General features: G+C 35.2%; 1 protein-coding gene across 1 annotated transcript; it reads right to left on the bottom strand.

The window, feature by feature from the left end:
- Window positions 1-97: 97 nt before the first annotated feature.
- On the bottom strand, window positions 98-14,803 carry LOC137392287 (leucine-rich repeat-containing protein 74B-like). Its single transcript, XM_068078959.1, has 13 exons — window positions 14,606-14,803; window positions 8,194-8,350; window positions 7,586-7,758; window positions 7,300-7,407; window positions 6,798-6,941; window positions 6,524-6,691; window positions 6,207-6,322; window positions 4,573-4,651; window positions 4,018-4,113; window positions 1,850-2,092; window positions 1,432-1,517; window positions 678-710; window positions 98-167 (listed from the first exon to the last, which is right to left on the bottom strand). The coding sequence occupies exons 1-12, from the start codon at window positions 14,801-14,803 to the stop codon at window positions 683-685; spliced, it is 1,596 nt and encodes a 531-aa protein (XP_067935060.1). The 3' UTR covers window positions 98-167; window positions 678-682.
- Window positions 14,804-15,284: the final 481 nt, after the last annotated feature.

Here is a 15,284-nt window from a genome sequence, read left to right as displayed (position 1 = left end):
TTGCTCAACATTTAAAATCTATACATTGCGCAGCTGGAGCAGTCATAGGTTCCATTTAGGAGAAGGCCTGTAGCGTTGGAGATGCAACGTTCAGTCCAAATGTTGGTGTGGCTTTTGGTGGCTCCTCGTTAGCGCTAGTGAACTCCTGGTTACCAATCACCAGTTCGCTAAAAACATTATCTCCATATTAGGGTGGTAGTAGTTAGTCATTGGGGTGTTAATAAACAAGTTGGAAAGTAAGTTATGGATGACAGCGATTTATGCTGCTTGTATGCTGCACATCAGGCCTATTTAACTGGCAAACATATAAGTTCCCATCGGGATTTGTAGCGATTATATTGCAGTTTTGAGTCAAAAACCCCTTTATCCAGAAAGTGTTAATTTGAGGGCATCTTGTCAACCTTAATGTTCCAATATTATCTAGTGCATGTAGATCGTCATAGGTTAGTAGACACGAGCTGACTCATTTTACTTACCGTATAGTTACAAAGACAGTTATTAGTCACATATCACTCACAGGGTTACCAACAACATACAAGATAAAGAAAAGACAACTACTCACTCAGTCTGCTTATACAAGTCGAATATGAGCAGACTGCTTAGCCAGAGTTTATCCATTAAACATTAGCTTATTAACACGTTACAAGTGTGCCAAAATTCACACAATAAATACCTACCGTCTTCAGTGGGTTGGAATTAAAGCAGAGGAGCTGGAATAAACAGGCACACAGGCTAAACATGACTGTTAAATAAAAGGGTGAAAATATTCCGAACCTGCATGAAAGATTAACCTTGCAGCACTTAGACTGTGATAATTAAGTGGGATATTTAATGTTTCACTTCGATTTACATCAATTTGCACCTATACTTTATAGTATAAAAAATTGCATTTTTATATTATTTTACGAGTCCAAACTAATACACTATTACACTAAATATTATGATGTTTCCAGTTTGATAGTTCTAGGGTGCTTAGCAAATTACTTCAAATTTGGAAGCAACTAAATTAAAATTGCCCTCAGGTCACATGATTTGTTATGAACCAATCAAATTTGCTATCATCGTGTAGCTAAAAGATAGCTCTCTCTGGCCAAAATGGAAGTTTTTCACTTATATGTATATTTATGGTAGGACAACTCTACAAAACTGTTGTTACATATGTGAATATGCCATATGGGTTACTGTAGGGTTAAGGAATGCTAATAACTTCGCGAGTAAACTGAAAAATTTGAGATGCCATATAAAGAAAATAAGATCTCAGTGACTGGGTTTATATCTCATTGTTATATCCTACGTAAGCTGAAACAGCGGGTCAGTTAAACAGCCATAGGATTAGCATATCAAAATTAGCCTACCAAGGTTAAAAAGAGAAGTATGACAGGTTTGTAAGTAGCCAAAGACAGTTGAAAAATGGAACCAGAATTGATATACCTGTAATTAATTTCTCCATCTCCGTCTTTGTCTAGCTCTCCTATTAGCGTATCCAGTTCTTCGGGCTGAAGATGTATACCTAAATCCTGCCATCATCAGAACAACAATTGTCAAAAAAACCACACAATTGTTGTAAAATGTAGACCTATAAAGAATATTGAAAAAGCTAAAGGTCTTACAGTTCAGTAGCATAGGACTTTGGTGCTAATATCAAAAACATCATAATACTAAAGGAATTTTGCGAATAGAAAAGCTGACTATAATTATGTTGAAAATCTCATCGCATAGATAGTGTGGGGATACCTAGGGAAAAGAACTAGGAAGTCGGTATCAACACTTGATAATAGGTACAAGTTTTGTGCTAAGACCTATCTATTCTCTAAAGGGTTGTGAGACTTGCTTAATTAGCTGAACTCACCTCTAAGCCTTCTTTGAATTCTGAGTGGCTGACGCTCATGCTGCCATCTTGGTCAAACCTCCGAAAAAAGTCTATCAGCTTGAGGTTGTGTTTGGTTATATAGTTCTGTACCTTCACCATTGGATGCAACTTAGCCTTTGGTTTCTTTGGTGGCTCAAGGCCTCCGTGGTAGACATGTATGTCTGGTATCAGGTTTTTGAGCTCTTGATGAATTTCATTGAAATCTTTGTTGACTAACACATCCTGCAAGTGACAGATTTTATTAATATTTTTGATATATTTATACCAAGTCTGCTACAAACAAAATGTTTAATCTAGATTTGAATATGGAGGACCACCAGTAATTTTTTTTAAATATATTTTTTGTTTTTCTTACTTCTGTTTTACAAAGGTGCTATGTTTATAAATAGCGATGGAGTTTTAACTTGTGCCTGCCTTGCTAGTTACATTTTCCCTAGCTAAGAATTATTCCATATTATTATGACGGGTCGTTAGTATAGATTGCTTGGTTATTAGCCGTGCAATAAGTTATAAAAACATCTGTTGTTGAGTGTAGATAAAGTTGCTTTAGTTATGGGTGTGGTAGATCTGCATCAATACTCTCTTAGCTACCATTAGTAGGTCTGTATCAATACTCTCCTAGCTATCATTGGTAGGCCTGTATCAATACTCTCTTAGCTACCATTGGTAGGTCTGTATCAATACTCTCTTAGCTACCATCGGTAGGTCTGTATTAATACTCTCTTAGCTATCATTGATAGGTCTGTATTAATATTCTCTCAGCTACCATTGGTAGGTCTGTATCAATACTCTCTTAGCTATTATTGGTAGGTCTGTATCAATACTCTCTTAGCTATCATTGGTAGGTCATCAATACTTTCTTAGCTATCATTGGTAGGTCATCAATACTTTCTCAGTCAGTATGTATGTGCTGATGCTCACTCACAATCATTTGGTAGGTCTTTATTGATACTCTCTCCGTTTTCATTGGTAGGTCTGTGTTGATTTTCTGTTTCATTTGGTAGGTCTGTATCAATATTTTCTCAACTATCATTGGCAGGTCTGCATCCATACTTTTTCAGTCAGTAGGTATGTGCTGATACTCAATCACTATCATTTAGTAGGTCTGTATTAATACTCTCTCAGCTTGCATCGGTAGGTTTGTGTTAATATTCTGTTTCATTTGGTAGGTCTGTATTGATACTCTCTCAGTTTGCATAGGTTTGCCCTAACATCTTTTTACATTCCTTTATTATTATCTTATTTGTTAGCCCCGTTGGTTTGTTTTTGTTGTTGATAGTTTTGTATGATTTCTATTCACCTTGCTTCTCCTATATACTCTCAGCACTTTTTGATGCCGACATCTTTGGCTAATCTCACGTCTTACATGTACATGTATGTCTTTTAGCTTTGTTCATCAACTTATATCTATGTCTCCCATTTCCCTCATGTTCAGTCTATCGTTTAAGCTGAGTACTGAACCAAAACTTCTGCATACTGATTATATTCTTCACTTCGTTTTATATATTGGTAATTTCTGTTAATATATTTGCTTGTTTTTTATGAAGCATGTTTTTCTGTATTTAGGTTTAAACCTTGTAATTATTGTTTTTCTAGTACTTGTTTGGTTTGTAAGCAATTTTTGCAATAATTTTTCTTAGTTTTATACAAATTCATTAGCTTGTCACGATGCATTTTGTCTGCTACACATTTCTCACACCTAAATGTACTTCACGGTGTGTGTAAATATTTGGATGGTTTTGACCGGCCTGTTGGCATACTACATGCCTGTAAAAATTTCTGTAACTATTATAATATCCCTTACGTACACGCGATAACTTATTTGTCCTTCGTCTTTAAAAATTTTGTTGCTTTTCGATTTGATAGCTAGGAAGATGAGTAGAGAAGTCATTGATTCCCCTTCTTACTATGAAATTCTTTCTCGTCATTTGCTTGCCTATTATCAGTTTTATAATTAATTGCTATTTCTTTATTAGTAATTATTAGTTTGCAAGTCATGTTGTTCTACATTATTCTCAGTGCTAAAACTTCTTGGTTGGGCCATGTGGTACCTTTTTCATTTTCAGATTTTCAAATAGATCAGATTGTATTAGTAGTAACATGAATAAATCTTGTTAAAAGTGAAGACAGTCTAGCACAATACTCACATCAAATACCAACTCCTTCATCAGAACATGTGGATTTTTAAGTATAGCGGAGCAGACAGCCCAGCAGCCAGCACTTTGCATTGGATTCCTACCCATCTGCAATACATCAGAGATCTTCAAAAGATACAGATTCAAACTTTTGTATCTGTAATTCCGATTCTGAAACACCGCTTTAAGACTGAAAATTATTTGAAGCGCTGCAAGGCTACCCATGGTTTAGTTCAGTACTCACTCTGTCACTCATCATTTGGGTTTTTTCTTAGCCTTTTTTATTATTAGTCACTTATTTAAGGTCAAATCAAGTTTTTCTGATGTTTACCAATAAATTACTCATTGTATATAATATTTATTTATATCTATTTATAATATATTATTAATATTTATAAAATATATATTATTGCATATATATTTATTTATAATATATTATTAATACTTGTATTTATAATATTTATATAATCTTTTATGTAATACAATAAAATACTACCGCCCTACAGCTGATTCATTACAACCTGTTGTCAGCATCAGAAACAAATATGCTGTTGATAAAGTAAATACCTTGAGGACCCTGAGAGACTCGCTGACTGCAACTCCCTTTCCCAGTAGAACTGCTGCCTCTGTAGTCAGTCGATTGTTTCTGTAATTTCAATGAGCTAATTGTATTTTATTTTATTGTATTTTATTTCTTTATTTTATTTCTATTGTATTTTATCCGCTATTTTGCTGAATTAAAAGCAGGAGCTTTAAAAAAAAAGTTCTTCAAGCACGAATGAATACCGGAAAGCTAAAGACAGCCTTTCTGAAAGTCTATAATTGTTCCATATACGTATAGGTCTAGGTCTAGGTAAAACTCGAGCCTTTAGACCCCGCTCGCGGGTAAAAGAAGGCCTTCAAAATGTCTGTCAAAAATTCGATAAAATTTCATGGCTTTCCTCGCAGGTTGCGGGAAGTCCTGGGCATAAAACTATATTGATAAAAACTCGAATTTGACTCAATGGCGGGGGGTTCCCCGTTAGTTGTTGACCTTGTATTATGATCATGAATTGTATCTTGCAAATGCTTAAAACTATCAACAAAAGAACTGTGCCTGCTATCTGTTAAAATCTCTAGCATCAATGTCATGCGAGCACTCTTACGCCTTGCCTCCAACAGCTCTAGATCCAAAAACTGCCTTGCTTCCGTAACACTCTGTTTTCCCCTCAAATCTGAAATAAAACGCACAGCCCTTCGCTGCACATTCTCCAACGATGTTATCTGCCTAACTAAATGAGGGTCCCATACCTCACCTGCATATTCCATTATAGGTCTACACAAGGTGAGGTATGCAACCCTCTTCACCTTTCTGGGGGCCTTAAAAAGCACATGCCTCATCATACCCAACCTCTGAGAAGCCTTTGCCGTCACCGAATCAATCTGCAAGTCCCAACTAAAATCACTAGTAATTTCAACTCCAAGATATTTAAAAGCTGATACATTCTCTAACGCTATTCCTCCTAAAAAGTAATCCACAGAACTATCAAGACCGTTCTTACCAAACCTGACTATTTGACACTTATCAGTGTTAAACACCATACCCCAATGCTCAGCCCACCTTTCCAACAAAAACAAATCTTCCTGGAATTTCTGGGAACTATCTAAGCTGTTAACCGGGCAATAAAGAAATATAAGGTATATATTGAACGTATATGGTACAATGTATACATAAGTACTGTATATGTCGTATCTAGTATACAGCTGCGTATTGTATATAGTGTATGTCTAGGAAGTGAGTTGTTTGTTTTTATAACTTGAATACCATAACTTTGACTGCTTAACAATTATAATTGAACATTTCTGCTCATGTTGAAAGAATATATTTTTAGTGTTTGAGAAATGGAAAACAAAAGAAGTCTTCAAGTCAGAAACTGCTTTGTAAACAAATAATGTCAGTTTCAATTTGTTAAAATAAAGATTTAAAAATTCTAAATATTATTTTTAGATAAATATTATCTTTTATTTACAAAATTGTTTCGTTAAAACGAGCTCTCGAAATTAAAGTTAGCACAAGCAAGCATACCTGCTTTACGCTTTTCATTCCTTCTATTACCATATTGTATCTTGTATCTGTATTGAGCAGACATTACTAGAGTATTATTATGTCTATACTACAACATCAGTATGTATGAGCTATTAAACTTCCATAAAGTGCTCACGTTACATTAAGTTCTTCTAGAGTTGTGTTCTCCATAAGAGCTTTCCCTAGCTCTCGTGAACCATCAACTCCGAATCCATTCCATGAAAGGTCCAATCTTTTAATCATAATGTTTGTCTACAAAATAAAAGGCATACAAGCTGAACCTTAACTAGAGTTTTGGGAAAATAAAAATATTACTTGTGACTTTTTAACAAAAACAATGTATAGAAATAAAATTAATCAAAAACCTAGCCAAGGAAAAATTACTAACAAGTACATCATTGAGTCTAGAAAAATTTTATGATAATCTAACAACAATATATTGATTGTAATTACCTTTAGTCCTTGAGCAATGGCGACAGCACCTTTCCTTCTCAAACTGTTCCAGCTGAGGTCTAAATCTTGAATTGAAGAGTTTTCTCCTATCGCTGGTCCTAAGACGACTCCAGACATCTCCGCAAATTTGTTGTGACTTAGATTTAAGTATTCAATTTTTGTTGTGTTCTACAAAAACATTGTTCATAAGTAAAACAAGTCAAACTGTAATCAAAGAATTACGAAAAGGCTTCTTTCAAATGTGCATAAACAGAAATATATCAAATGAACTTGCTGAGATTGCTTCGGCGAAGAAGACAGCTGCTCTGTCATTAAAATCATTATGCGAGAGGGTGACGTGAGTGAGGGAGGTAGTGATCTGAATAATGTCTGAGAGCATCTCAGCACTCGTCTCACCTAAATGGTTTTCTGACAGGTTCTAAAAAGTAAGTAATTCCATTATTGACTAGCACTTAGCTAAAAAAGGCTATGGTATCATCCAACTCAATGCTTGTAAGCCATACCATAGACATAGATAAAGTACTTTATTTTTCATGGACTCAGCAATTGGTACATAGACTTACAGTTAATTGCTATAAATATCATTCAACTTGCTCTATAAGATGCAATTATATAATCGATGCGCCATCTCATAAGAAAGCCTTTATAAGAGTCAAAACTACTTGAGTGGTTCGAAAAAGATCAATTCTATTGTGATTATTATTCACTATAATTGCTCATTGCTAGCATCTGTCAAACCTAAATGTATATATCAAAACGTTAGTAAGTATTCATACCAGATGTGTGATGAAACAGTTCTCCCTGAGCATGTCACACAAGACATGAGCACCCCGGCAGCCTAAGGAGTTGTCTGTGAGATCAAGAGATAGAATTTTGGCATTTGACTGCAATATAAAGAGTAATACTATATAAAGAAAATAAGCTTTCAAAATATTCTCTTATAAGCATTTCCTAAGTACCTTTGAATCACACAACAAAATTGAGTTTGTTGAAAGATTTAAAGATTCACATTGTAAATTTACTTAATCCTATAATATCAGCCATTAGTAGAGAAATGCTTACAACTAATGATATTGCAATGGGCTTCACTGATTTGCTGCCGAGCTGATGGTGCCGGAGTTTGAGCTCTGACTCGTGCATATGTCGAAGATAGTAGGAGACTGGTACAACCTTGCTGCGCTGACAAGCCTCTATGTAGGAAGTCTTACCACTGTGGTCAAAACCCTCAAACACATCTGCAATAGTACAGAAAAAGATGTAGATTGTAGTTGTCTTCTCTCTCAGCTCTCAACATCACTTAATTTTAGTAGTTTTATAATAGAGTCAGAAGTTAGCCTGGCAATTAGCAAGTATAATTCTGATATATAATTAATACACGAACTACACTTGGACATCACTTGTCCTACCGCAGCGGTATGTTTGATTACGGTATAGTTATTTTTACCGCTATGATGCCCATGGTTACTAAAGAATGTATTGACTGTATACAAACAACATTCACTGTAACAAATATAGGTAAATTCTTTCTAAAATTTATAATTTAACATTAGCCTAATAATCAGCTTAACATCAGAAAAAAAATCAGATTGATCAGGAGAGCCTAATAAAACAGACGGAATGGGTTTCTCAATTCAAGTTCCTAAAGAAAAGATTTCATCACATATATTTACCGTCTGTCTCAAGGTCAGTGTCATGACCTGTGTCTTCTCTGGTATCCATTGATTCAAGGTCATAGGCTCCTGTCCAAGTCATGCTCTGTCGGCACGCTGATATATCGTCTTTGTCTCCTATGCCATCGTCTACACCTTGCAAATTCCTTTTTACAATCTGCAAGCAAATTCTACCACTGTAAAACCTCTAATTAAATGTTGCCTTTATTTGAATGCCACCTCTATTTGAATGCCACCTCTATTTGACCGCCACTATAAAGAAAGGGTTAAAAAATAGAGCGTCGCGGCGTTCAAATAGAGGTTTTACAGTAATATGCATGTTGGTTTTGTGGTTTGTTTAGCAGCTACCGCATCTTCAGTAGTCACATAATCACCATAAAAAATAATTTTTTGCTGGTGATGTCTAACAGGATGCAGTTCGTTGAGTATTTGGCCCATAGGATTAGATTATTTTGGTGAATCGTCCCGTTGTAATGAAGAAAGTGGGAAAGTAGACTAATTAATGATTGCGTTTACTGTCAATAAGTAGAACTGCTAGGTTAACTCCTAGGTGCAGATATATTGACTGTTGTTGGTAGCTAATAAAGCAGGAAACTTCCTCTACAAGTATAACAAGCCTTTGATGTACTTCAATATACATTCTACAGGCTATTAGCAGTTGTGTAATATATCAAAAAAATCTTTAATTTAAATTAGGTGTTCCAGCATTAGAAGGAAGATCTGAGCTAGTCACTTTGATTTTCTCAATCATTAGAAATGAAAGAAGAATGATAAACTGCAAAAAAAAACAAAGAAGGGGCACAAATGGTATTATGAGCAACAGTGAAGAAACGGGAAAATTGTCTTGATGCTGAGCCGGTCACGGGAAAAGTGACGCGCTATTCCTACTACTATATCGTTGGAGTCAACGACTAACATGCCTTATAATCATACAAACTTAGGCAAACAGATTCATCACACCAAATCACGGTAATCTGAAGAAGATTGTTAAACTTATATGCGCAACAGAGACTTTTGCCAGTCTTGTTATTAGGTCAGTGTTATTCCTTGCGTAACAAAAGTATGTTTACATTAGAAGTCTTCTTTTTTTTAAAGTTAATAAAACTATCAAAGTCTCGTACAGCTATAAATTTGTATTATGTTACCCCAATATTCGTGGATTATCTGAGCTGATCCAAATGCATGGATATGAGTCTATGTAAACCTTCATCAGATCAATCAAAATTGAATTTCAACATTTCTCTAAATGTATGTAATTATTATATTATTTGGTAAACTTCATGGTTTGCTTACAATTGCAAACTATATTAAAAACTTCATGGTTTAAAGAAAATGTGAAAAAGATATGCATTTGTCTCTTGTGTTGCTCGTCCTCGCTGTTTAGAGATAGTCTCAAGAATAGAGCTGTTTGCATTAGTAATATATTGTAAATCTTATTGTAAGACACAGCTATGAAAAGGTCATTGAACATGTGAACTTCAGTCAAACCAGCCTTTACGCTACGGTTATTTTAAGTTTAAAGTACGCTTGTCCTCTCGACTTTTCAACAAAAAATAAACAGACAGTTCTAGGATATGATTGGTGGGTCCTGCAGTGACTATATGTTGACAATTGTATGACAATTTCAGTACAATATTGTAATAAAAGGGCATGTGCGGATTACAGAGAAGTTTCTTTAATCTTAATGTAATCCTGAAATGAAATGCTCACCATGTAATATGCATGGTCTTGTGTGGTAATGTTTAATAATTCTACTGAAGTTCATGCTTTGCTTAGCATTGTGCCAGGCTGCTTTAAAACCGCACAGACATAATTCCTGTACCAGATAGTTTTGAAACCACACAGACATCATTCTTCTACCAGGTAGCTTTAAAATCACAAACATAATTTGTAGCTCTTAATGTTTTTGGGTCATTTAATCAACACTGACAAGAAATTGTTCTCCATAGAGCTACAAATTGCTAGAGCCATAGCATAGCACTGAGGAAGTAAAATAAAACACTAAAACTGTTGTTAAACTTGAGTCTATGCTTTGGATTCAACGGGTGCAATAGGTTTGTACACAGTAACTATTTATACATGATGTGAACACAGAGCTGTCAACTTACCGAACGCTACTCTCCAAGTCTGTCTAATAACTTCAATAACAAATGAAATTTATAATAAATATTAGACTGAAAGAGCCTGCCTGTGAGCGAGATTTATAGCGCTATTGATTAGCGAGTAGAGCGACACTGAACTCAAAGTTGATAAACACAAGTGGGTTTCAAAAGGAAAGAGAAATAAGAAAGAAGCTAGTTCAGGCAGGTCTATTGATCTACAGCATGGTACTAATCAGTGCGTGGCAGCGTTTGTCCGGATAAAATTTCTTTGCCTTTGCTATCAGATTTTATATTTAGTTAGTCATTGAAGTTGGCGTATAAGAGTGGCTTTTCTCGCTGACGTAAGCACTGGTCAATACTTTAATTTATTCACGTGTGCCGAGGCAAACTTTATCAAAAGCTGTTGTTTGCTTTGGATCAAAGAATCTGTCAGTAACTGACCAATGTGTACACAGCACTTGGTATTGTGAGAGTACAGAAAACTATTTCTGTAAGCTAATATATGATAGGCTGCCACTATTGGGCTTTATTCTCTCTCTCCATGAAATATAATGAACAGCATTCATAAACAGAAAATGCATAACATCTCAGCAATATACCTCTGAACAAAAAATAGACTTGGATCTGCAAGTAAAGTGTATGTATATGGTTGAGCTTCTCATTGGTCTCCCTCAAAGAAAACAAGACTTATATCCAAGTTTTATTGATCATGCTGGACTCTCCGAGCATAATCTCTTCTTGCTTATAGCAAGTAAAAGCTGTGCATGATGAGAGCTCAAGTATATTGTTGACTCTTAAAAACTTAATCAAGTGTCTTTGCGGCTGATGGAAATCAGACAACGATTTATATACTATTGGGAGTTGTTCTCTCCTGATAGAAAGCTACCAGAATTTGAGTCGCTAACCTTTTACACGAGTCTTGTATGTTTATATGCTACTATAGCTTATAATTAGAAGTAGAATGAGACGGGTTTTTAAGTTCGAGACGAGACTCGAAACGCTGTCTTGTAAAAATTCGAGACTCGAGACACGGGACAGTAAAATAATGAGCATTTGGTGATGATTTCACTACACAAGGACTAGCGAACTTGATATATGAAATTGATAAACCTCTTTTTAAGTGGAATTTTCTCCTGGTGTAAACGATTTAAATACAACATTTTAATAGCAATATGCATGTATTTTTTGTAAATAAAAGTGACGCAAACTGCTCTAAAATAGCGAAGTTATATATTTCAAAGAATTTTGAGCTTGATTGATAATAATTATTATAAACATAGTACTTTTTACATGTATATTTTTACCATCTATTGAATAGGTCTTACTTTATTTCCAGCAACTTTATTTTCTTTCTTCTGCAGCCATGTTTTAACAGCCGTGCTCAGGCGCTTTAGTTCTCTTTCCTGTCTCGAGTTTGGTAATAGTTAGGTCGAGACGAGGTCGAGACGAGGTCGAGACGAAGTCGAGACGGGACGACCGGGAGGAGACAGGTCGATACTCAAAATTTCTTTCAAGTATCGACCTGTCTCGTCCCGTCTTGTGTCTCATTCCACCTCTACTTATAATGCACAAGAATAAAAACGGAATGAGATAGTGTAGTTCCCATATAAGTAGTTTACTCAACCAAGGCTATGCTCGCTTGACATGATTAGACAGCTCCATAAAGCTTCAGGTAAATTGAAGTTCTAAATATATTTGTTAATATAAAAACTTTGTAAAATCCCTTCAAGTAGTCTGTTTTAGCTGATCAATATGTTTCTTTAGTTTAGCTGGCCCACTCAGTGATTATTAACTATTACATTGACTAGCAGAGAGAATAGAGTGATGCTAGCTGTAAGTCCTAAAGATTATATAAGCCATGTCGTAAGGTGTTATAATATAAGCATGAAGATTTTGTGATTAGCCATTTATGTATAACTAAATACCTTTAAATGTTGACATTCAGAACAATTTCATAATTTAGCAAAAAGCATGTCCTCTGAAACACCAAATATCTCTATTAAAACACCATCTCAAGGATCAGGTATTTATAATACACCAAGTTTTAAGACTGTCTGGTAACATGCAGTTTCTTAGTCATATCACTATACACTCAGTGTTGAATTACCTTTTAACTAAATTTTACCCATTATAGATGAAGCAATCCCATTTGCAAACAAATCAATTTCACATCTCACACAACCGCAGTTGACTTTATCGGATAATCGATCCCGAGATTGGTACGATCGCTTGCAACTCACAAGTTATTAATAGCTGCAGAATCACTGCTAAGTTTTCTTATGTCTGGCTACTTTTATAAAACCAGGCTGAAAATAGGAGTAGAAAACACATGCCAATCCTACCCATCTGCACACGCCTCATATTCTACTCTGCAACTGTTGTGGAGCAAGTCGTGAGAGCCAAGTTAAACTATCCGCTGACGTATTTATCTCGCTGACTCACTTGATTATCCCATGCCTTGTGATGCCTCGCTAGCTCTTCACACTCACTTACAAACTTCAGTACGATATCCATAATGTCACGCGCAACGGCAGCTGAATTGTTGCAGCAGCACGAAAGGAATGCCGAAGGGTAGAGCCTCTTCTTGCCAGTGTTGATAACATTGTGTTTGTCATATAAAAGGGCTCTAGCAACCACCTGTTTTATATATTGTTTTAAACTCACAAAATCCATTAGCGGTAAGTTCGTTTTTATCTGCTCCTTTTTATAGATCGCTCAAGTGTTCTATCAAGTGGTGTGATAGGGGGAGGTAACAATAGACTGTATAAACATAGAAAGCACAAAGAGCTATTACGCCTTATCATCAAGACTGTTTGCTTGTGCAGTGGCATTATTTATATGTATCTACAAGATAGCACAACTTCTTTGTTTTCACTAGTATTTCGATGTTGTCTAAATGCAGTTGCTAATCCTTGTAATAAGTGTAAATGTATTAATAATAAACCAAGCAAGTTATTTCTAGGATCATTGCAAGGGTCATGGTCATTATGTGTGTCCACAAAAGCGCTTACCAGATGCGTGTAGCCTATTTGTTGAACATCACTGATATATATACATATATTTGTTTGCAAAAGCAGTGCACTTTTGTAGCTTGCAAGTTTGTATTTGAAATCAAAAATCGCAAATCTAAAGCTAACATAAAAATTACACTGTACCTCCAAGTGGTTAAGAGCTCTTGTTAGAACAAATCACAGAGAGTTAATTCTGATTCAGATTTTGTGTTCACTTGTCGCCTTTAGTTGTCAACAATGAATATTTGTGCTCTAATCAAACGAATATATAGTCACTTAATTATTGACACTAAGTACTATTTCTGTGGCCAATATAATATAATATATTGGCTAAATATATTTCTATGGCTTAGATTATGTATATTGTTCTTAAAATAGCAAGAATAAATATGCTTAGCAAACAACAACCTTTTTCCAACCAATGAATGGACTCAAGAGCTTCTATGCTCAGCTGTAGCATAGCTATACAGAGAACCACTATATCGACACACCTGCCAGCCTTGTATGCTATATATTATGACAGGGGAAAACAATTCTTGGCAGTACAATTCACTCTAGCTGCACCATCAACATGATAGAAAATATATCCTATGTAAGAGTCAAATTACTACTAATATGCTTCTTTCAGACATGTTCTAGAGAATTCCTTTAGCTGTCTTTAGACTGAATTTGTTATCATTGGTGGTTTACTGCAACTAGCTCAAACTTTAATTAAAATGTTAGTTTAATTTTTAAAATTTTAATTCTAAAAATCTTAAAAGGAGGACAATCTTATAATAAAAGACCATGAACATGAGGGTGATTAGCTGTTGTAGTTTGTCATTACACTGGTATAGTGATATCATCACCTAAACAGAGTTTGGAAATGGTCTAATATGTAATTACTAAGGCTAATAGGTCTTGCATTGGTTAAAATTGTGAGTCGGAAATGATTACTAAATTGTTGCTTTTGTAATAATATGATTTGGTTGTTCAGATAAAGAACTTTTCATTAAATATAAAATATTCAAATAGCTTTAACTTGAAATAATTTGGAACTTTAAATATAAAAGTTACAAGAGAAGTCGAAAACACATTTAATGCATATAAAAAGTGTAGTGTACTTGTTATAACATTCACATCAGAAACAGACCATTCTAGTTTATGCCAAATGCAGATTGATTCTATCGATTATGTTTTCATATCCAGCTAGGCAGTTGACAACCGCACTGTGATTTACCTCGAAGGCGTGTAAATGGAGCACAAAAAATTGAACAAAAAAGAGACAATATGAAAAGTTATTGATCAATCATTTCTTACCTTTTTGTTACGAGCAACACGCGCTGATGTATAGCTTAAACTCCTACTCATCCCGGTGAACATTTTTTCTATTTGTTGATTAGTAGAGAGAATGCGGTTAGTATCTCCAGGCCGACTAGATGATGCTTTGCTCGTCGGTTCGGCTGTTGAGGCGACTCTACTACCGACGTAGTCGGATAAACTCGGCAAATATGACATTGCTTTCTTGTATTCCTATCCAGTGTATGTACAACAAAGACTCGTATGGCTCAGTTGATCTGCTTATACTAGTCGAGCCTTCTGATACTGATAGCTAGCAATTGTAACTGCTTGGGCATAGAAGCGTGCACAATAACTCCAGCGATACTGAATACTGAATGTTTGAACTGTTCAAATCTAAACTGTATTGTGCTAACACATTATTAGCTGTAATAAATACATGCTCAATTTAATGTGGCCATTATACGCGGGATTAAATATCAATAGGTTTGTAAAGTTGAATTTGACGTACTCAGCGACAGCGGCAGCGTTTAAGCTTTGCGTACATTGTTGCTAAGCGCACTATGTGATGAAGCATACAGTTCGTGAGCTTGTTTGTCTTTCATCATTCCACACAAGACGGAGACTTATCATAGATGGCTATGAATAACAACCCATTGATAAAAAAATTCTTACAGACTTGCATTCTTTCGCAACAATA

Source organism: Watersipora subatra, chromosome 3 (genome assembly GCF_963576615.1).
Source record: "Watersipora subatra chromosome 3, tzWatSuba1.1, whole genome shotgun sequence".
Lineage (NCBI taxonomy): Eukaryota > Metazoa > Bryozoa > Gymnolaemata > Cheilostomatida > Watersiporidae > Watersipora > Watersipora subatra.
This window is presented reverse-complemented; position numbering and strand designations above follow the sequence as displayed.

What these genes read in the sequence shown, in the direction of transcription:
- LOC137392287 (XM_068078959.1), bottom strand. Translation starts at nt 14,803, where the DNA reads ATGTCATATTTGCCGAGTTTATCCGACTACGTCGGTAGTAGAGTCGCC. An exon ending in ACTGTTTCATCACACATCTG is followed by an intron (nt 6,942 to 7,299) that starts GTATGAATACTT and finishes CTTACTTTTTAG; the next exon opens with AACCTGTCAGAAAACCATTT. An exon ending in AATTCAAAGAAGGCTTAGAG is followed by an intron (nt 1,518 to 1,849) that starts GTGAGTTCAGCT and finishes TGATGATGGCAG; the next exon opens with GATTTAGGTATACATCTTCA.